At 46.5% G+C, this 21408-nt stretch overlaps 1 protein-coding gene across 1 annotated transcript; it reads right to left on the bottom strand.

Moving 5' to 3' along the window:
- Positions 1-5414: 5414 nt before the first annotated feature.
- Positions 5415-6728, bottom strand: IER5 (immediate early response 5). Its single transcript, XM_073358210.2, has one exon. The coding sequence runs from the start codon at positions 6654-6656 to the stop codon at positions 6096-6098; it is 561 nt and encodes a 186-aa protein (XP_073214311.1). The 5' UTR covers positions 6657-6728; the 3' UTR covers positions 5415-6095.
- Between the last annotated feature and the right edge of the window lie 14680 nt (positions 6729-21408).

Here is a 21408-nt window from a genome sequence, read left to right as displayed (position 1 = left end):
GCTTCCAAAACAGGGCTCTTTCCACCCAATGCTCATGGCCCCACTGCTGAGCTTCCTGTACCCCAACTGGCAGTAGCCTTTCCATGACTGCAGAGTCTGTGCATGTCCTTCAGAGAAAAGAGAATCTCACCCTAGTCTTCTGAAAGCCCTGTCAGCAAACCGAACCCTACCCCTCCCTGCCTACTTTCCCCTCTTTCCATTAGCAACCCTCCCTGTACCATCAGATTCTTTCCCAATGAGCTTGTGTGTCCCCCTCAGAGCATCAGCAAGAGCCTGAGGCCAAGGCTGGGGAGGAGAAGAGCTCTCTCCTCTCTGCCCTAGAGAGCTCCAGGAGCCAGCAGGGAAAGTATTAGCCAGCTCTATTGCCAGGGTGGTTTCAGGCAAACAACATACCCTAACATAACACAGGGCTTAAAAGGAGGGTGTAAATATTTGAGAGAGAGGAAATTCTCCCCTCTACCCAGGTTAACTAACATCTCTATAGCATCAGAGGGATACACAGTACCATACAGTCAGGCAAGCCTGACAGAGCTGGGAGAGATCAGGTCCTTCCCCTACAGTCAACCCTTAGAATCTATACAGGGGTCGTATGGAAGGTTTTTATAAAGCACCAGCAGCTCCTCTTCCCCTCTCCCTCCCCCCCAAAATGCAGGGAACTTTTTCAAGCCCCTCCGCACATGCTTTTTCCCCCCTTCTCCATTAAGGCACCAGCCTGCTATTTAAACCTCTCTAGTGTTTTCCTCTCAATGCCCAAGTGTTACTGCCTCTCCAGCTCTCCCTGAAGTGGGCAACAACCAGCTGCTGCTCTCTAGGCAAGGGAGTGGCTGCATCAAGAATGCAGCCCCTGGAGGTTTCTCTCCCTCCCTCCGAGCAGCTCTCTAGATTCCAGAGTGCTGAGACATGTCCCACGGAGATGCTGCAGCAATGAGTCTAGGCTCTCTGGGGCAGCAAAAAGGATGTGTAAGCAGGGTCATCTTGGGGCATGTTCTTCCAGGGAACCCCTGGAGTGTGCCAAATGGGAGAACACACATTAAAAGCCAAATCCAGTGTCCCTTTTCACCTCCCCTCCACCCAGGCCTGTTTTGTCCACTGTCTTGGATGGGAACACTGTCTGGCATCCGCTGAGATACATCTTTATCTTTAAAGGATGAGATGATTCACAGTATTAATGCTCCCTTACCATTAAATGCATTTTTAAATGATTTCCTCTCCCCTAAAGGCATCCGTATTTAGAGCAATAGCTCATACACCAGGGTGGATAATTCATTAACAATTACTGTATAGGAAAGGTGAAAGCAAATGCATTCCCCCTTCTCTCAGGATTCATCTCCTCCATAGGAGGAGGACTTCACACCCCATTCCAGCACAGTTTTCTCAAGTTATTACCACCCTCTTCTCACCTTAAGTGAAAGGATTTGAAAAGCACCTTCCACTCAGGCCCTCAAAGCCTTTAAAAACACTGATTAAACCTCATAGCAGCTCTGCCAGGTCAGTACTACAGCTAGGGAAACTGAGACAGGGTGCTGAAAAGGTCACATACAAGTCCATGCAGAGATGGGAACAGAACAGATCTCCTGATGCCCTGCCCTGCTTTAGCTAGTCTTCATTCTTCTTAATAGTTCAACGTTCATTGCTATTATAGGAAGGCAAGGATTCTGCCATATTACTATTATGTCATACCATTCTAGGCCTTGTTAAGTACTTTCCATAAGACTCTTGCTATCTTTCAAGTGATGGAAGATTTTATTTGTATCTGGTTTACCTATGTACTTCTTTCCTCAATGGGCATTTGCACAGAAGTCATGTTTCTTCTTCTCCAGCCTCAATTCTGTTTGAGCCATCACCTTCACCTCTAGTGCAAACTAAATTCATTGCCATCAACAGAAGTAAGTGTCAAGAAGAAGAATCAGAACAGATGAATTAAGGAACATAGGCCCAGAGCCTCAGATTTCAATGGGAGTTTGGCACCTAAATAACTTGAAAGGCCTAGGCCACAGTTCCTTTTTATATGCCAGCATCCACAGTAACAAGAAAATAAAAGGTATCGGAAAATCTGATGTAGAGGGGTTTCTAGATACAGTGGACTATTTGCCATGAGGCTTCAGTGAGTCTTTAATATCTCTTCGACGTGGGCCTGCTGTTTCCTAGACCATCACTATTCTTATTGTTTGCACCAGTTTCCATAGAAGTGAGCTGATGCTTTAGGAAGGTGCAAAGGATTTGCTAGAGAAGTTTGTACATTGCTGCATAGATCACAAGTCCAGCAGTAACAGGAAGCTTAAGTTCTCTGGGGGGGGCGGCGAAGAGAGAAAGAGTTACACTTCTCCAGAAGCTATATAAAGCTAGTCTTTAAATATCCTTGAACTGAAACATTCACTGAAAATACATGGCTTCACGCTTGAGGCAGTGCTATGTGTCAGAGTGCACCAAGAGCACGACGAGCAACTATAGTTTATCTGACCCCTCCAGAGCCATAACTAAAGAACAGCCTCTCTTTCACTAGGATGTCCCACTCTTATGGTTTTGTCTAACAAGCAGCGCCATTAAATAACCTCACCAAGAAAAACAATCTCTGCTGCACTCAGGCTTCCTGGTACATTTGTTTCCAGGTACTGGTGAAACAAACTTCACTTGTAAATACACTGTCTTGTTTCCCTTATACCAATAAGTTCAACTATTCTTCCTACTCACATCCTGGTTGGTGGGGATGCTGGTTAGCTGCTGCCCCTTGCCCCACATGTGGATGCATTTAATTATGCTTGGATTAGCCAAATGCTCAGTCACATCTATGAAACCCCACTGAAGTCAGTTAGTTGCATGGTATAACCCAGGAGATAGTTCTGGGAGCAGCTTGTGAAGTTGGATTGTGCCCTTTTTCCATAAGGAGACCACTCGTCACTTGATAAAGGAGAAATCACACATTCAGATGTGAACTGGATGGCTCACTGCAGTCAGAAGCAGATTTGTGATATATACCAGAATGGCCTTTAGTGCTGGTATTTCAGATGCTGCCAACCACCAAGCTATTTTGTTGGACACCAATTACACAACTCCTCTTTGGACATTAGCTATACAACCAATGCCAAGCACTCTGTTGAAAGGATGTTATGGCTTCTCTACAATGTAGACAGGCATTCAATGCCTTCTGCCCAGCTGTAACATCAGACCTTCCTTCCTTCACTGGCTTTTAAATACAGAAACCCCCCACCCCTTGGGTGATGTGATTTTTTCCTGATTAACTCCATGTGTGGATGCTTATTCCAGAGTAGGAGTATCCACAGAGAGTTAAGCAGGAACAGCTCCGTGCCTACACAGGACAATATTTTAGAGATGCTCCAAGCTGTTTGGGAACAGCTTTCCAAAGAGCAGAATCAGGAAGTAGGCGGACTGAAATCTACTCATTCAAGATTTGAATAGAATCCTGACTGGAGAGACAATGATCATCTTATGATCCACCCTTCTGCTCAAGAACAGGGCCCTCTCTCAGCCCAAAACTTTCCTCAGTGAAACCATGGGAAGGGAGCAGCAAGAGAGGGTTCTCATGGGCACATCCCCAAAAAAGTGTCATAAATTAAAGGATTAAAGTCTCCCTGAATCCAGCTCTCTTCTCCCCACCAAGCTCAGTTCTTTTTTCACCTCTGCTAGTTGGTAGCCCTTTTCAATAGAGGACTGAAGACTTTGATTGAAGGTGAACTGAAAATGGAAAGGTGTGGGGGAGGAAGGGAGGGCCTTGGACCTTTTTTCTGGACGCAAGACGTTGTGAAAGGTTTCCCCCTCCCCAAAAAAAGTTAGTTATATTAAGAATTGAGTTTGTATCTATCAGCCTGTGTAGTTCAAGCCATACATAACAAAGTATCACAACAGTGAAACTATATTGAGATTAAAGTTAAAAAGTACTTGACCCAGAAAACAGTTGGAGAAAAATCTGTCATTGTTAAAGGTAACATGCAAAGTCGGTGTTGTGTTTTGAAACCAGAGCAAGATGGGCCCCAATGGTTTTTTCTCCCCAAAGGCAAGATTTTTCCCTCTCCTGGTTGTCTAATACCCTAGAAGTGCCAAGTCTGGTCCTTACATGGTTTTGCTAGAGGACTTGGGGGCTTCAGGGCTTTTTTTTTTTTTAAGTCTCAAAACAGTGAGTCTTTATCAGATGCATCACTTATCCAAAACATTAAGGAATGTCTATTTAACTACATCCACACAAAAAGTAATTATCTAGACGGCCACAAAAATCCCTTCTCTTAATTGCTCAACTTTCACTCGTGATATCAATTCACTAGTTGTCCAGTCTTCCCAGACAGACAAGAACTTACTTTGTATTTTTAAAAGAGGGGAGATAAAAAGATGTTTCAGGCTGTTTTGATATAAACCAGCAGCAAAACAGGAAGGCAAACTCATTTCCACCCACATTTGCATGTTATTTTTAAGTATTAAATCTTCATTTATCAATTACAGGCTGAAAAGACTCCCATTACTAAGACCAACAAGTCTTCCAGCAAAACAGGACTTTCTTTTGAAAAATTCTCTATGCATTATGAAATAAGGTTACACACCCATTTTCTCCCTCTGCAAGTCACCTTTAATTGTAACCTGAACATACTTTAGCTATACATTTTAAGGGCTTTTGTTATTTCCATTTTAAGTAGTACTGAAGCAGTACTCAGAACTATAGAGAAGGGCTGTTCTACAGAAGTACTGTAAGCACTCACAATTGGTGTCTACCACAGAAGTGGGTGAGCATGTTCTGAGGAATAGGAACCAGGGGCGGGGGCGGAGGAGAGAGAAAGAGGAGGAAACGATTACTTGAGTAGGTTAAGTCAGATATCCCTACCGAACACTAAGAACTGACAGCAAAATTTGACAGCTATATAGAACGTTATGTGAGAAAATTCAAGTTTGGGAGGAGTAGTCATCTAAGCGCTGTTTTGGCATAGAGCAACTGTTCTCAATGCAGTGAGGTAGGAGGTGCTAAGTAACAATTTTGCACATTGACTATTTTCTGAATAAGAGCTCAAACTGCTCCAGCCCCATCCCATTCACGAGTACATTACTAAAAGTCTCTGGACCAATAAGCATATATTCTATATAAGAAGAACTCGAGATCCATTCAGCACTTCCTCCTCAAACCTCACTAAAGTCAGGGGGCAGTTTGCCTAAGTACAGCGCTGAACAGGGAACAGAATGCAGCAAGAGGTAATTCAAATGACTCAGTCAACTCTTGGGAGGGGTTTTCATCATCTTCCCGTAACAGAAGGTTCCTTTATACACAGTTCACAGAGGAGTTGGAACCAAAACCACCCCTCTAGCTGTGCAGGGTGGATACAGGCCACAGCCACATAACCACACCCATTCCATTGCTATCTACCCAGCCCTCAACCTCCCTCTCCGGCCAAGCGGCTACAGAAATAGGACTACACTTAAACAGCTGCAAAATATTTAATACGTGTTACACACGTAGAGTTACAGTTATACAAAAACAAAACACATCAGTGGAGGAGAGAATACTGTACAAGAGCCCCAGCACATCCCCAAGCCTTTATAAAACAAAGGCCAGGAGTGACCAAGCCTCCTCCAAAAGGAACAATGACTGTCAGTCTGTAAACTTTTTGTTCACTGCGTTAATCATTTTAAAGCACCATGTAAAAGTTCCGACTTCCAGCTTGTCAAAATATAAGCTTCCAATCAACTTTACTCTCTCCCAGCTTAAAGTATTATCTGGGGGAGTCCTCCAAATGTTCAGGATGGAAATAGCCTGTGGAAGATTTCACCCTGCGGGCAGGATGTTCGGGCTGGGGAGACATGAAAGGGGATTTCCGGCAGGAAAGGCGCCACATGGGAGGGCAAAGAGTCGCACAGGCAAAGCCCTAGGTGGGAAAGAGCGCGGGGGAGGAGATCGCGGCATGTCCGTGTGCGGGGAAGGGAGAAGTGAAGTGCTGCTGCTGCCCCGGTCAGTTCCCAGGGCGGCGGGGCAAGGCCCAAAAGTCCCCAGCGTGTCTCAGAGCTTCCTGCCTGCTTTGAGGGAAGCCAGTGCCGGCCCCCCGCCCGTCGGTGCCGCGGGGCAGGGGCGGCCGCGCAGAGCGGCCAGTCCGCGGCGGGGCTCAGAAGGCCACGATGGCCGTGCTCCAGGGGTTGAGGCTCCGCAGCACCGGCTGCTCGCAGCAGACCTGCCCCGGCTCGCTCGCCTCCGCCGCGCCGCGCTCCTTGCCCAGCAGCCCCGAGAAGCCGGAGCCGAAGATGCTGATGAGGCTGGCCACGTTGCCGGTCTCCATGTCCTCCTGCGGCGGGGGCGGCTCCGCCTCACGCCGCGGCTTCTTCCCCGGGGAGCCCGCCGCCTGGCCCCGCTCAGCTGCGCTCCGCTTGCGAGGGGACTCGGCCGGGCACTCCGCCCGGCCCCGCGCCGCCGCCGCCGCCTCCGAGTCCAGCGGGCGGCAGCCCCGCCGCAGCCTCTCGCAGTCCGGGGGCGGCGGCGGCGGCCCCGGGCGGGGCGGCAGGGGGCACTCGCCGCCGGGCTCGCCCAGGTAGACCCGGCGGGCGCTGCGCAGCACCAGCGACACCAGCAGGTTCTTGTGCAGCTTGAGGCCGCCGCGCTGGCCCCGCGCGCTGTAGATCTTGCCCAGCGAGATGCTGACGATGCGATGCGCCTCCAGCCGGAACTCCATGGCGGCGCCGGCCCCCCGCCCGCTCGCGCGCTGCCCGCTCGCGCCGCCGTCTGAAGCTAGCCCAAGCGCCAGGACCGCTTTATATAGCGCCTCCGCCGTCGGCCAATCAGAGCACCCCGCCGGTTGCGCTAACAGCCGACTGGTCCCCCTCCACGGTCCTCCACGCGCCCGCTCTGGCCAATGGAGAGGGAGGGAAAGGGTTCGAACGCTAGCCCCGCGGAGAGGGCTCTTAAAGGGGCAATGATAGAGCAGGTGGGGAGCCCATGACCGGCAACAGCCGACCCTGCGCGGGTCGGGCGAGGGGGCGCGCTGGCTGTGCAGAGCGGCTGCCACCATCCCTGCAGTGCCGCAGCCTCGGATCCTGTCCCAGACACCTTGTCAGGCGGCTGGTCCCGAGTCTCCTCTCGTTCACCCCCTCGATGTTCATGCAGCAACAACCGCACTGTCTGCTGGGGGGGTGCGAGGAGAGCTTGGGCCAGCAGTTTGCCACTGGGAAACTGCAGGCTGGCCAGTGCAATCAGGAGAGCAGTTTGGGCTGAGCACGTGCAAGCCCCCAGGACTCATCTCAGGCATGGAACATACTGCACCTCTGCCTCGCAGATCTTCCAGTGAGTCCTGTCCCTTCCCCCCTTCCAGAGTCAAAAACACAAGGTGAAAGGGAAGGGGGGAAAGAGAGAGGCTGTTTGGCTGAGAAAAAGGAAAAGGAGGCTCTCTCTCACCCTTCCAGGCACAACTGGATGCTCACCAAAGCAGCCCCACCCCCCGTGATGGCATGGGCAAGCCCCAGCCCTTACCCCACCTGGCAGAAGTCCCAGATTTCCTTGTGCTCATTTGTGTAAATTTGGTGCTGCTGAAAACTGCCATATTCCAACGGAGGTTATCTATCGGTCTGTCCACACTGCAATTGGAGGTGTGATTGCAGCTTGCTTAGACATACCCAGAAATTTCAACACTAGAGTTCGGCGTGAGTCAGATTTCTGGAATGGCACTAGCGGAAAAGAAGGAGTAGGAAAGACCAATTCCAACGGCATCCTCCTCCTGAGCAAATGAGTAGAACATGGCCTGGTCATCTCGAACTCCCTCTTTAGACAAAGTGAGAAGTAAAAGATCAACCTGGAGACACTCTTGCTCCAGGCACTGGTACCTTCTTGACTACATTATCGTCAGAGCTCGAGATTGAAAGGATGTCCACTTCACAAGGGCCACACATGGAACCGATAACTGTTGAACAGACCACCACCTTGTTAGATCCATCATGAATTTCCAGATCATGTCAAGGCATTGTAATCATGCAAAATCAGTACGAAAGAAATTTAATCATCAAGTCTCTTCAAGATATAGTGACTTGGGAGAAAATTCAGCAGTGTCTTCAAGAGAGGTTCTTTAACATGCCTTGTGTGGTCATGGCGTGGTGATGGGAGAGAGATCTCCCAGTGTCCTAAAAAAACCACGTCCACAAAGGGCATAGCTACCAGCACTGGAAGCGCGGCTCCCAGTGCTGGTGCACTGTCTACACTGGCGCTGAAACTTGCTGTGCTCAGGGGGGTGTTTTTCCACACTCCTGAGTGAGAAAGTTGCAGCGCTGTAAATTGCCAGTGTAGACAAGCCCTTACTAGATCCCCTCTGGAGGAAGACTCACCAAGCTGCAGCAGCTAGCTGTGGGAGCCTGCAGGAATGGTCAGAACAGGGACAGGAAGAGGCAGGAGGGTGGACACTAAGACCCGTGGGTGCCCCAAATTTTCGGGTGCCCTACGCAGCCACATATGCTGCATATGCGTAGGGACGGCCCTGTGTATCCTCTTAAACTGATCGCTTCCCCTTGCTGAGGAAATATTGCTGGAATTGTAGTGCGGTTTCACACCATCCTGCAGGACAACCAACATAATCTTCGTTGCCCACCAAATCCAGGAAGTCTCAGGAGCAAAATCAGGACCTGCACTTGGCCTTCATTGATTTGACAATGGCCATCAACTCCATCAATTGTGAAGCCCTCTGGAGGGTGCTGTCCAGACGGTTGCCCTCCAAAATTTATTAAGGTCCTAAGGCTTCTTCACAATCAGATGACTGCCACCATTCTCTGTAATGGCTTGTAGACGGACCCTTTCATCATCAAAACTGCCAGATTCTCGCCTCCCAAAACAAACCCTCTACTCTCAGCTCACGTATGGTCAGAGATCTTGTGGTGGTCAGAGGAAATACACTTTAAGCCTAGCTTTGTCGTATCTCAAGAAAACTGATGTGGACATCACAAACTGGAGGAGCAAGCCACAAACCGAACTCACTGGCATCACAGCCTCCATCAGGCAGTGGACTGCTTCAAGAAAAGGTGCCTTGTTCTCAAAGCTGAAAAGAGAGAGAGGAGAAAGAAAAAAGTTTCTCCTACCAGGCAGCTGACCCACCAGGAAATGTCTGTACCTATTGCAGGTGGATCTGTGGTTCCAGAATCAGACTCCTGAGTCATCTCAGGCATCCATCTGTAAATCCATGGCAGAGATTGTCCTCAAATCGAGGACCCACCAGTGATGAGACATACCCTATGCTGGCTTTAATCTAGCTAGTGGAGCTAAAAATAGCCGTGAAGATGCAGCAGCACAGGCTGTAACAGACAGCTCGGCACTCTGAGTACATACTCACATTGCTAGCCCATGCCGCAGACAGAGACGGATTAACTCAGAGGCTAATAAGACTATAGCCTTAGGCCCTCCGATTTTTAGGTCCTACTGTAGGCCCTCCATTCCATATTGAAGGAACAGCTGAGTGACAGTAGCGGGGCCACTGGAAATTTTTTGTCTCATTAGACATTACTTGGTACAAATTAATCCATCAACAATGAATTCAGTTTATGGTGGTTGTGATTTTGTCTTTGTGGGCTAAGTAAGTGTTTGTGGGCCCAAGCAATATTGAACTTTGCACACAGTAGGCCTACACTGGACAATAGACACCATGTCGAAGAAAGGAGGATGGCAGAAATTGAAGGAGGCCAAAGAAAGATGGGAAAAACAAGATGTAGTGCTGAAAGGTACTCCTACTCCTTCTCTCCTAGTGTTTTTTCCTCCTACTAAGTCTGGTGGTGAGGAAGTTGTGGCGAATACCAGCCCAAGTGAATCCACTGAGCCTGCGCCTGATGAAAAGGAGCAGCCTCCTGTGACTTCTCTAGCTGCAGTCTCACCCCACTCCTCTGAAGACATTCCCAGTGACAGTAATACAAAAATATCCTTCTCCAATGATCCAGGCAAGTGGGACATGACTTCTCAAGATCTCATTGCATATTAGACTGAGAAGGGCCCACAGAAACTCCAGACTCTAAATGCCAACTTTTCATTGACAAAGCGAGAGTACACCAATTAGAATTGTTATCTGACCAAATCAATGTTTGAATATGTGAAGCCTAACAAACAGATTGGCAAGCGAGAATGGCTCATCTATTCGACTTCTAAGCAGAAAATGTACAGTTTTTACTGCTTCTGTTTTCTGATACCAAAAAGTGGGGAATGTTTTCCGAAGGCTTCAGTGATTGGAAGAATACTGCATACATTACCAATCATGCAATGAGTGAGCAGCATACATTGTCAGTTAGCAGCTACAATGCTCAAAAGAAAGTTAGCGGCACAATTGATACCCAAATGGAAACCAGTTTTTGGAAGCTTGTGCTTATTGGAAGAACATTCTCAGACGCATAGTTGAAACCATAGCTTTTCTTGCTGAGCGTGGTCTGCCATTACGTGACACAGATGAGACTGTTGGATCGAAACACAATGACAATTACCTTGGCGTACTAGAGCTAATCGCTAAGTTCAACCCTTTCTTAGCTCAGCACATCAATGGAAAAGGCCATACATCATATCTACCAAAGACTATTTGTGATGAATTCATTGCACTGCTGGCAAAGAAGACGCTATCAGCCATTGTAGATGAGATCAAAGATGTGGGATATTCTTCAGTGTCCATCGACTCAACACTGGATGTGTCACATGTCAGCTGACTGTCATCTTGCATTATGACAGGTTTCAGAGGAGCAGCCGTGTTAGTCTGTATCCGCAAAAAGAAAAGGAGTACTTGTGGCATCTTAGAGACTCTAAGGTGCCACAAGTACTCCTTTTCTTTTTTACAGAACTCTGCTCTTTTCACATTCTGTCCTAACTCTCTCACCTGCTATTTGTGACAAATCACACTTAATCAGCATTACTTGTCCCACTCTTGGGGTTTTACAAATGACTCTGATTTCTCATGCTAGTGAGAGACAGACAGAAGGGGAACTGCAGTTTTCTGAGTCTTTTCAGACTTGTCCCTGGATTCCTAAGCATTTTTTCCCACCCTCGAGTGCCACCCTCACCAACATATGAAGGCTATAAATGGAGCCAGCTGGGGGTAGGAATAGCAACATCTGTGGACTGAAATGCAGTGGACAAGGAAAGCTTTTCAGAGGAACAGAGTGGAGAATTAGCGTAATTATTCAGCTGAAAATGAGGGACTTGTCCTTCCTACATAGGCAGATGTGGCAGTGATGGAATTTCTCTATGATAACATATGTGAACTCCCATTTATTTACTGAATTCATTTCCATTCCTTTGGTTGTGTTCCCACCCTTCCAACCCACAAAATGTCAGCTTTTGCGTGCCAGTGACTCCTGTCCTGAGAGCTGATGTTCACTGGCAATAGGAACTGCCACCAAATTCTGGCTTTCTGAAGGTGCAGTTGATTCTGACAGTAATAAAAACCAAGGGAGGAATAAGCCATAAATCATCAGAAAGCATCTTACACTGGAGGAGTTAACAAAAGACCCTCAACTTCATGTTCTCCTCTAGCTCATCAACTCTATATTTAAAGTCCAAAATACTGCTCTATGAGATTTTCCTCCTGAAAACAATGGAACCGTCTCCTAAACAAAGCACAGTTCATGGTTTGGCATCCAATTTTCCCCCTCCCCATTAGTATAACATCATAGCCTCAAAATGGGCAATTTGTGACATCTACAATGGTACACAAACTCTTTTGTGACTTGAAAATTATTTCTATCTCTTTTGTGCCTCCAGCCCTTCTTGAGTTATGGAGAAGCTCACTGTCACATGAGTTCTATGCCCCACACGTGGTCTCTGGCAAACTGGGAGGGAGAAGAAATCAGGATAATAGTAGAGAAAAATGATAGTCTAAAGGAAAAGAATTGGCTCAAATTCCCAGACCCACAGAATCTGATCCCCTGCCTTGGAAAGGCTACAGTTCTATGGTGTAAGTACTTGAGTCAGGGTTTAATTAGCAAAGCTGATTCTAGGCCTGGATGTTTGGGGTTTGCGTTGCTGCTGTTTATAACAGCCTTATTTGTCTGTCTGTGACACATTGAAATAAGTCCACGATGTGACATCATGCTATGCAGTCACAAACTAATTTACATTTTTTTGGTGACACCACGAGTCACATTCAGATTCTGGAACTTGCAGGATCTGAGGCTGTGATGTCATTCAAAGAGATGATTCCAGCATGATGCAGTTAGTGTTGGTAGGAATGTGGTTCTTTTACCCCAGAATCCCTAAGATGGCTGGAGAAGACTTTTAGTGGCACCTTCACCTGGGTAAAGGCCACTGGATCCAGCCCTTATTATTTACTGACTCATTTTATTTGTCACCAAGTGATTCCCCAAAAGACCTTAAGGGTATGTCTACACCGCAATTAGACATCTGCCACGGCTGGCCCAGGCCAGCTGACTGGGCTTGCAGGGCTTGGGCTAAGAGGCTTTTTAATTGCGGACATTTGGGGCTGGGCTGCAGGGTCCACAGCCCGGGCTCCAGCGCAAGCCTGAAGTCTACACCACAATTAAACAGCCTCTTAGCCCAAGTCAGCTGATGTGGGCCAGCCGTGGGTGTCTAATTGTAGTGAGACATACCCCAACATGAGTCAAGATTAGAGAAGGGCCAAGACTTCAATATAAACTTCCCCAGCCCTTGAAGCTGGAGCCACATCCAACAGTGATAAGCTGCCAACATTTTAAGAAGCGGCTCCCACAGATATTTCCTGCCTCAGTGAGCAATGAAAGTGATATTCCCTGGGGAAAGAGCCCTCCCCTTCATGCAACTCCCTCAACCAATTTTTGGTCACCAAGTATAACCAATTTCTGTCTACAACTATCACATGACTAAGTACAAAGCAAGATTTTGGAGAAGGTTAGTGAGATGATTGTGTGGGATACCTGCCAAACTGAACTGACTCATCTCCTATAAAAACTGTATGTGGTGTAAAATGAAAAGGAGTACTCTCCGGATACAGACTAACATGGCTGCTGCTCTGAAACCTGTATGTGGTGTGTGAACATGGGGAGAAATCTTTAGGTTCCACCTCCAGCGTCTTGCTGCAGAAGCTGAGCCCAGCTACCCGTTCCTTTCAGCCTTAGCAAACAGTTTGTGTGGGTACACATTTTACTTCCCAAGAAAAAGAGCTCAAGCCTTCCTTTTACAAAACCAATAGTAAACTGTGATCCTTTACAAGGACCAAAGGTCAACTCTATTAATAAGGGGCTTGGCATAAGCTCCCTCTTGATTATCAGTGCACCTGAACTTTGCAGCTTGGGACTCTCTCTACTCATGTTTCTGCTATAGATTCAGTTTCCGGGCCCAATTCTCCTCTGCCTTGCATCTTTGTTAGTCATTGACACTTTTGGAAGGCAGCTGCTGATTTGCCTGGGCACATATAAGGTAAGCACGTGATTTCAATTAGTGTATAGGGCCATTTTCATCCCGGGTTTAATTTGACTGGCTTCAGAGAAGATACACCAGAGATTTATTTATACCACTGACTTTACTGACTCATTTCATTTGACATCAGATGTTATCAGCTTCCTCACTGGAGAGAAGAGACGAGAGGAGAGGAGAAAAAGGGAAGGAGCACAAGGAGCAACTTGCCTCTGATGGCCCAACAGGCCATGTGCAGGGCAACAAAAAAGTGGAGGAAGCTAGTAAGCAGTGATCCTGCCCTCATGGGAAAAGCTGACAGGTATTTGGAGGGAAAGCACCATCTATTGCTTCAGAGCAGGAGATGCAGAGACAGATGATTAGGTTCCTGGACAGGTATTCTCAGTTTTACCACAGATTTGTTGTGTGACCTTGGGCTAGTCACTAAGCTATATTTTCAAAAGTGGGCACTGATTTTGTGTGTCAAGTTGGACACTCAAAAATTAAGGTATCCTAAGTCAGCAGCCACTTTTGAAAATGTTGGTCTTAACTTCTTTGCCTGCTTCTCCATTTCTAAAATAGTCATAACATCACCAGTCACATAGAGGGGAAAGGCAAAATTAATCACTGCTCATAAAGCGCTGTGAGATCCTTGCATGGAAAGTGCTACATAAGTCTCAACTATCATATAGCCTTAAATTTAATCCTTTTCTTTTTGCTTTTTATTTCCAGTGTCACCTATCTCCATAGAACTAAATCACAGCTGCCCAGTGCTTGGACAAACCCTGTTTTGAGCCTGCACAAAGGCTCTCCCAATTCTACTACAGCATATGTCATGATCCTAAATGGGTCCTGCACTTTAAGACTTCACAAAATAAAAGGGTTTTACTTTAAACATGCCCTTCCCACAACTCTATGACATCTGCAAGCCAGGCAAGAAGGCAGAGGGGAATAGCACTCAAGGAAACAGTCCAGTCCTCCTTAAAACTATGGATGTGATTGCCCTTTTAAGAAGGCCAATATTTTGGTATCAGGGCTTTTCTTTCATTCCCAGGCTGATGTAATGCAGTAAGTTTCAGACAGAGTCACATGGTGGCTTTTGAGGTCAGAGCCCTGGGTGGCTTTGTTGTCTGTCTGCCTGTCTCTGGGATTGTGGTTGTATGTGTGTGAGAAGTCTCTCTCTGCTTTGATTAGTGGGAATGTGTGTGGGTGTTTCTTTCTGGGCAGTGATAGGTTTTAGAGTGTTTCTGTGCTTCATAGCCTGTGCCACGATTGGTTTAGCGTGTGCTGTGTCTCTGGATGTGTCAGGGTCTTTCTTTGAACTTGGACTGGTTAGATAGGGTGCACCTCTGTGCTGAACGTCTCAGTGTTATCCTCATAGCTGTGGTTGATTACAAAGTATGTCTGTTGTTTGTGACTGTGTGCCAGTGTGTGATGTTCTGTGTCTCTCTCCCCGCCTGGAAAGGGGGTATTCCCCACTTCCTCACAGGTCACAGAGGGATAGGAAAAGGAGGCGGAGGAAAGGGTGTGACTATGCACTCTAATCTCTGCATGTGATCTAAGGGGTCTGGAAGGGGTTGACAAACAATTAAGAATCCTCCAGCTCAGCTGCTGTTTCCCAAAATAGCTCCTCGACAGGGGGAGGAGGAAGGGCTCTCAGACAAAGGTGGCCTTTTTGCAAGCGAGTCGGTCGAAATCGTTGCAGCAGGAGATGATGGAGAAAGAAAACCTAAAAGATTAAATCAGCAGGGAGTCACAGCCCTGCCTGGAAGGAAAAACAATACAAGATAAAAGAAACTCGGACAGGACACAGCTTGCGGTGTAAATAACAACTAAAGAGGGCTAGGCACATCACTGATTTTTGTTGTTGTTTAAATTTGCGTTCATCATCCAGTGAAGGAGACCGTAGCGTGCCCCTCATGAGGCTCATTGAGAATTCATGACATCTAGGGTAACCAGACAGCAAGTGTGAAAAATCAGGATGCGGGGTGGGGGGTAATAGGAGCCCATATAAGAAAAAGGCCCAAAAATCGGGACTGTCCCTATAAAATCAGGACATCTGGTCACCCTAATGACATCGCCTTTTGGCTGGAAAACACACCATCAAACCAGGCCCTTCCTACTTTCTCGCACACACAAACACACACAGAGAGCCCTCCCCCTTGCTAATACCACTTCCTCTCAACCAGCATTAGGCTACTCTAGCATATGTGGGCTGCTGGTATTTTTAACATAGCCTCAATTAGATATGCAAATACCCATGGCAGCCAGTGACCAATCTATACTAGGATGCCCAGTGTTGTTGTTAACACCCGGAAAGCTGAACCTGTGCTGTTAGCAACTATGAAGTGTAAGAAAATGTCCATAGCAGGTAGATAGGGCCACACATACATTAATACAATCAAGGAGCATAGAAGCATTGGTTCTTTTTGATTCTTTGGCTCAGTTTAAGTCTACCAATCTACACATACTCTCTCTGGGGACTATATCCCACTATTGCAGGGAGGTGGGCATGAAATAGGTCTCTGTCATCTCAAACTGCAGCAGTCCTGTCCTGATAAACGATGCTTCAAAGCTCCTATCCATTTTGCACATGCTTTATTTATTTTTAAATGCAAGGTTACAATGACTCAGACCCTTCTAAAAATGAAACAAAAAGGGACCGCTGCTTAACAGAGTCTAGAATGATTTTCAACTACAACATCTACATAGATTTACTAAACTGGTACAGATTTAAACTAGAATTACAAATACATAAATAAAAACCTACACCAAAAGGTTAGGACGTTACTGGCTCAGCTTCTGAATACAATCTAGTGTTAATATATCAGGGTTGGGGTGCAGGGGTATGAGGGCTCCAGCTGGGGGTGTGGTCTCTAGGATGGGGCTAGGGATGAGGGGCTCAGGGCTGGGATGCAGGGGGTGAGGGCTCCGGCAGCTGGCGCGGGCTCTGGGGTGGGGGCGGGAACGATGGGTTTGAGATGCAGGAGGGTGCTTCAGGACTATGGCAGGGAGAGAGGACTCCCCCAGCTCTCTCTGGTCAACTTAGCGTGCCCCTCATGAGGCTCATTGAGTATTCATGACATAAATCTGTTTTATATTTTACCTAAACCAGTGTACTTTGCTTGAAGTGCTGGGGAAATCCTTGCTCAGTGTACAAAAGCTGGTGCATGTCCTCTCCACACTGAGTGAGTGGCGGACTGGGTAGTAAACTTACACCGGTCAGGCTTTTGACCAGGGCTAGGTGGTACAGCTCTGGAGTCCTAGGTTGGGGATGTGTGGGGAATTGGTTGGAGCCTCTCTGTTGTTGGTTCATGAGCGGCTGGGAGAAGCATTCATGTAACATAACTGGGTGCACAGGCACCCACTTTGTCATTTCCTGGGGGGGTGCTCGACCCCCGCTCTCTCCCAGGCCATGCCCCCACTCCAACCCTTCCCTCAAGCCTTACCACCACCCTGTCTCCTCCCTCAAGCACAGCCTGCCCTCACTTTGCTTCCTCCCTCCAGCGCCTCCTGCATGCTGCTGAACAGCTGACTGTGGCAGGCCGGAAGGCGCTGGGAGGGAGGGGGACAAGCTGATTGGTGGGGCCACTGGTGGGTGCTGAGCACCCACTATTTTCTTCCTGTGGTTACTCCAGCCCCGGAGCAGCCACAGAGTCGGCGCCTATGGCTGGGTGTGTCCCTGTCTGTTGATGTTTGTGTAAATGCAGTACCTGGAGAGGTTTGCAGCTTGTCACAACATCACAGTGTGAGAGGGAGCCCAGGTTGATAAGCCAGAGGGCTCAGTGGTACCGCAGTTCCAGGTTGCACCCCGGGAAAACTCATCATAGTTGTCTTGGCTGGTTATACCAGATTCTTATTAGCCAGAATTTCAAGGCAAAAGAGAAAGATAGGGAATGAAAAATGACCTATTAGGGAAGGGGTGACAGCAGGAATCTCAGGTGCAGGTGTTGTTCAGGATTTAGTAGAACCAGATAGAGATAGGATGGTGATGTTACTGAGTTGCTTCTCGCTGGCCCAGTCTGGTCAGGGTATCTTTCAGGATCAGGCAGTGAAAGCAGAGCCTGAGATTCTGGAAAGTGATGTCGGTGTTATCGGCCATGATGGTGAAGCTTGCTTATTCTCACATTTCAATACATTTCAGGCATCTTGTCCTGCAGTAATTCAATAATTTTATTCATGTAATGAATCCAATTGCCAAATGGGAGACCAGAGCAATTCAAGAACAGAAGAAAGCTGTGGACAACAGCATAGAAATGGGCCTGTGAAAGGGCAGGAACCCTGGACAGGGTGTGTTCAAGTCCTGAAGAGATAAAAGCTGAAAACTGAAATGGCAAGTATCCGTCCCCTTGGCAAAACACACACACACAAAGAATTCCCCTCTTTCCCCCTCCCCACCAACCAAAAGTCTTGTTTTGTTTAGGGCTCTCCCCTAGGCTTTAATTTGACTGGTTTGACACATGTTAAAGGCACACCTCTTTGCCTAGATTAGACCTTTACACGTTAGCTAACATGTTCACATATCACTCTAAAATCTTATTCTAAACAAGGTCAAAAATTCCCTCAGAATCACTGCCCACCAAAGCCCTCAAACAACCCCACCACACACACACAAACTTGCTGAGTTTCTTCCCTACAAATAAGGAGTTTACAGTTACCTCTCAGGAACAATGTCTGCAGGTGCACCACTGCTCATAACTGTATTTAACATCTGTATAATTCAAAGAAAGGGACAGAACTAAATAAATTCTTTAGAAGCATCATCATACAAGGTACAACTTACGGGAGCAACTTGAGCTGATCTATTTCCAGATAACAGATCTAATCACATCCAAAGAGAAACTGGACCTAAATCCTGAAGAGGAGCAGCAGCAGTACATATTTAATAGCGTTTAGCAGGAGGTAAAGAATTAAACACTTGTTGTAGCAACCAGGCAAGGGACTAACAAACTTCAACAGGACTTTATTTTTAAAGTGGAAACCTCTTTACCAAGCTGCTGCTGCATCCTCGGTAGCTCTCATTCAGCCTCCTCAACTCCCCCACCTCCTTCCTGTTTCCTGTCTTTTCAGACTCCCAACAGCCAGTGCTCCCAGTTCTAATAATTACAACCAGCATCTAAACACCACATTCCCTCATCTCTTAAGAAACTCTCCCAATTAAAATAAACGTTGTTCTAACCACAGGAACAAAAATGAAACAAGACACTTTAGTGTTGGCAGAAATATTACACTGAAAACACTGTAGATACTACATAACATAGTCTCTAGGCCAGGCAGGTGGTGGTCTGGGTCTAACAGGCCGTCTCTCAAGCCCCGGTGCAATGTCTTGTTGGTTGATACTACAGTGAAGTCATCCAATGCAGACTGGGTGTTGGCATAATGTCCTCTTGGTGCATAGGCAGGTGCAAGATAAGAAGCATTCCATACCCACCCATCAGAAAGTCCATAGGTGTAAGGTCCCTTCTTCTCTATGATTTTAAGAGGAGCTGTAAATTTATGGTCCCATTTGCGTAAAATTCCAGGTTTTCGTATTTCAGCGAAGGAACCACACTCAAACTTTGGTTCCTTAGCACCCCACTGCTTGTCTGTGAAAGCCTTATACTTTGCTTGGTTCTGTTCAACTGTTTTTCTCACATCATCCTCGGTTGGGGCATCAGGTTGTGCCTTTAACAATCCAGCAATGTTCAGTTTAGTATTCATCTGTTTCCCATGCAGTAACTCAGCCGGTGATCTTTACGTTGTGGCTTGTCGTGTAGCCCGGTATGCTTGCAAGAAATCAGTAGTGAAGGTTATCCACAATCGCTCTTCCAGTTTAGCCGTTTGCAAACTCTCTTTCAAACTTCTGTTAAACCGTTCCATTTCCCCATTGGCTTGAGGGTAATATAGGGATGACCTTCTGTGTAAAATGTTCCTCTCTGCTAGAAAAGTTTCAAACTCCAGGGAAGTAAATTGACTACCATTATCTGAAACCAGTTCTTTGGGGTTACCTTCCCTGCTAAAAACTGAAGAGAGGAACTTAATTACTTTTGCAGAAGAGATTTGCAATGTAAACACTACCTCATGCCATTTACTGAAATAGTCTATTGAAGTGATAGCATAACGGCAGTCACTTGGAGCAGTATCAAAGAGTTCTACAATGTCAGTCGCCAATTTTTCCCATGCAGATACAGGAAGAGGAACAGGCTGTAATGGAGGGGTACATGTCACTGCTGTCTTATCATGCATTTGGCAAGTGACACAGGATTTTATGAGTGCTTCAGCTTGAGAGTCCATCCCTGGCCACCAATACAGATCCCGTAGTCGTTGTTTGGTTCTGACAGTTCCTTGATGAGTATCGTGTGCCAGGTGTATGAGTTTTGACTATAATTCTTCTGGCACAAGTAGCCAGTGTGTACCTCGTAGCACACAACCATCAAGCAAAGAAAGTTCATCCTGAACTCTAAAATAAGGCAGCAAAACTGGGTCAAGGTTTTTAGGGTTACTGGGCCATCTCTTTGTCAGAAATTCCCGTAGTTTTTGTTGAATTGGACACGCTGAACGAGCACCTTGAAATTGTTCTCTTGTAACTGCAGTAAGAGTGCTTGTAATAAGCGCAACTACTACATCCTCCAGTGGGCCATCTGGTGAAGGCAAGGCAGGCGACAAAGGCAATCAACTACCACATTTTTGTTTCCAGGCTTATATTCTGGTTCATAATTGAAAGAGAGTAGTGTTAGGATATAGATATTCAAGCCTCTCTGAAGCAGCTGTATGCCAACGTAAATTAGGTCAACTTAATTGTATAGTTTTCAGAGTAGCAGTCGTGTTAGTCTGTATTGTAACTGCATGCACCTGTTGATTGAACTGGCTGCTGTGACATACTTTAGCAAAATGCCCAATCTTTTTGCAATGAATTGCACTAAGCTACTTTTGCCGGACATCCTGTGTAGCTTGCAAACTTCTGTTAAACCGTTCCATTTCCCCATTGGCGTGAGGGTAATATAGGGATGACCTTCTGTGTAAAATGTTGCAAGGTGTTGTGGGGATCCACAGCGAAAGCATGCTTTTACTGTATTTTGAATTTGCTGATTCAGTGGTTTTTCATTAGTTTTCCACTTGTAATAGTTTGTCTGCAGCGATAGTGAACTTTTCTGCAAAGGAGTCACAGCCTGGACTGTGCCTCCTGTATCCATGCTCATTATTTTGGCTTTGCTGTAGCTGACTCAATCTGAGTAGCAATGGTTATTGCTTTTTCTAGCGTAAGTTGTGATTCTAGAAGTATGCATTCTCTTACATGAAGCATGGTTTTTTTCTCAATGAGCTAGTCTCTAATCATCACATTTGCCATATTTCCAAAGTCACAAGTTACAATCAGACTCCTCAGGGAAGGAACATACTGCATTGTAGTCTCCCCTGTTTTCTGCTCACGCTGGCAAAATCTGTAGCGATTAGCTACTACATTCACTTTTGGCACAAAAAAGTTCTTTAATGCAGAGAGTGCAGTCTCATATTTATCATCTGCAAGGGGAAAAGTGTAAAATATCCTTCTGCTCCAAGGCAGTGGATTAGCAGAGCACGCTTTCTTACTGCAGAAATCTCTGTAGCACTCATTGCAAGCAGATAAGTCTCAAACATATGGATCCAGGCAGTAAAAGCAATTGGAGGCTCAACTGGGCTTTCCAGAAAGGGTGCAGGTGGGTTCAGAGGCAGATGATCCATCGTCGTCGCCAAAATGTTGTGGCAATCAGGCAAGCTACTAACAAACTTCAACAGGACTACATTTTTAAAGTGGAAACCTCTTTACCAAGCTGATGCTGCACCCTCAGTAGCTCTCACTCAGCCTCCTCAACTCCCCCCGCCTTCCTGTTTCCTGTCCTGTCACACTCCCAACAGCCAGTGCTCCCAGTTCTAATAATTACAAGCAGCATCTATACACCACAACACTATATGCACTATATTACAAATAAGTGACTAGTGTTGCTTGAAGAGAAAGTGTAACCTTTTGATATTGGTTCACCATTTCGATATTGTGTTTAGCATCAAAATACGGTGTGTATAAGTTTTAAGGCTCTCAACCGAAATGTTAAAAAATTCTGTTTAACATTCTGAAAATA

This window comes from Lepidochelys kempii, chromosome 8 (genome assembly GCF_965140285.1).
Source record: "Lepidochelys kempii isolate rLepKem1 chromosome 8, rLepKem1.hap1, whole genome shotgun sequence".
Taxonomy (NCBI): Eukaryota; Metazoa; Chordata; order Testudines; family Cheloniidae; genus Lepidochelys; species Lepidochelys kempii.
This window is presented reverse-complemented; position numbering and strand designations above follow the sequence as displayed.

What these genes read in the sequence shown, in the direction of transcription:
- IER5 (XM_073358210.2), bottom strand. Translation starts at nt 6,656, where the DNA reads ATGGAGTTCCGGCTGGAGGCGCATCGCATCGTCAGCATCTCGCTGGGC.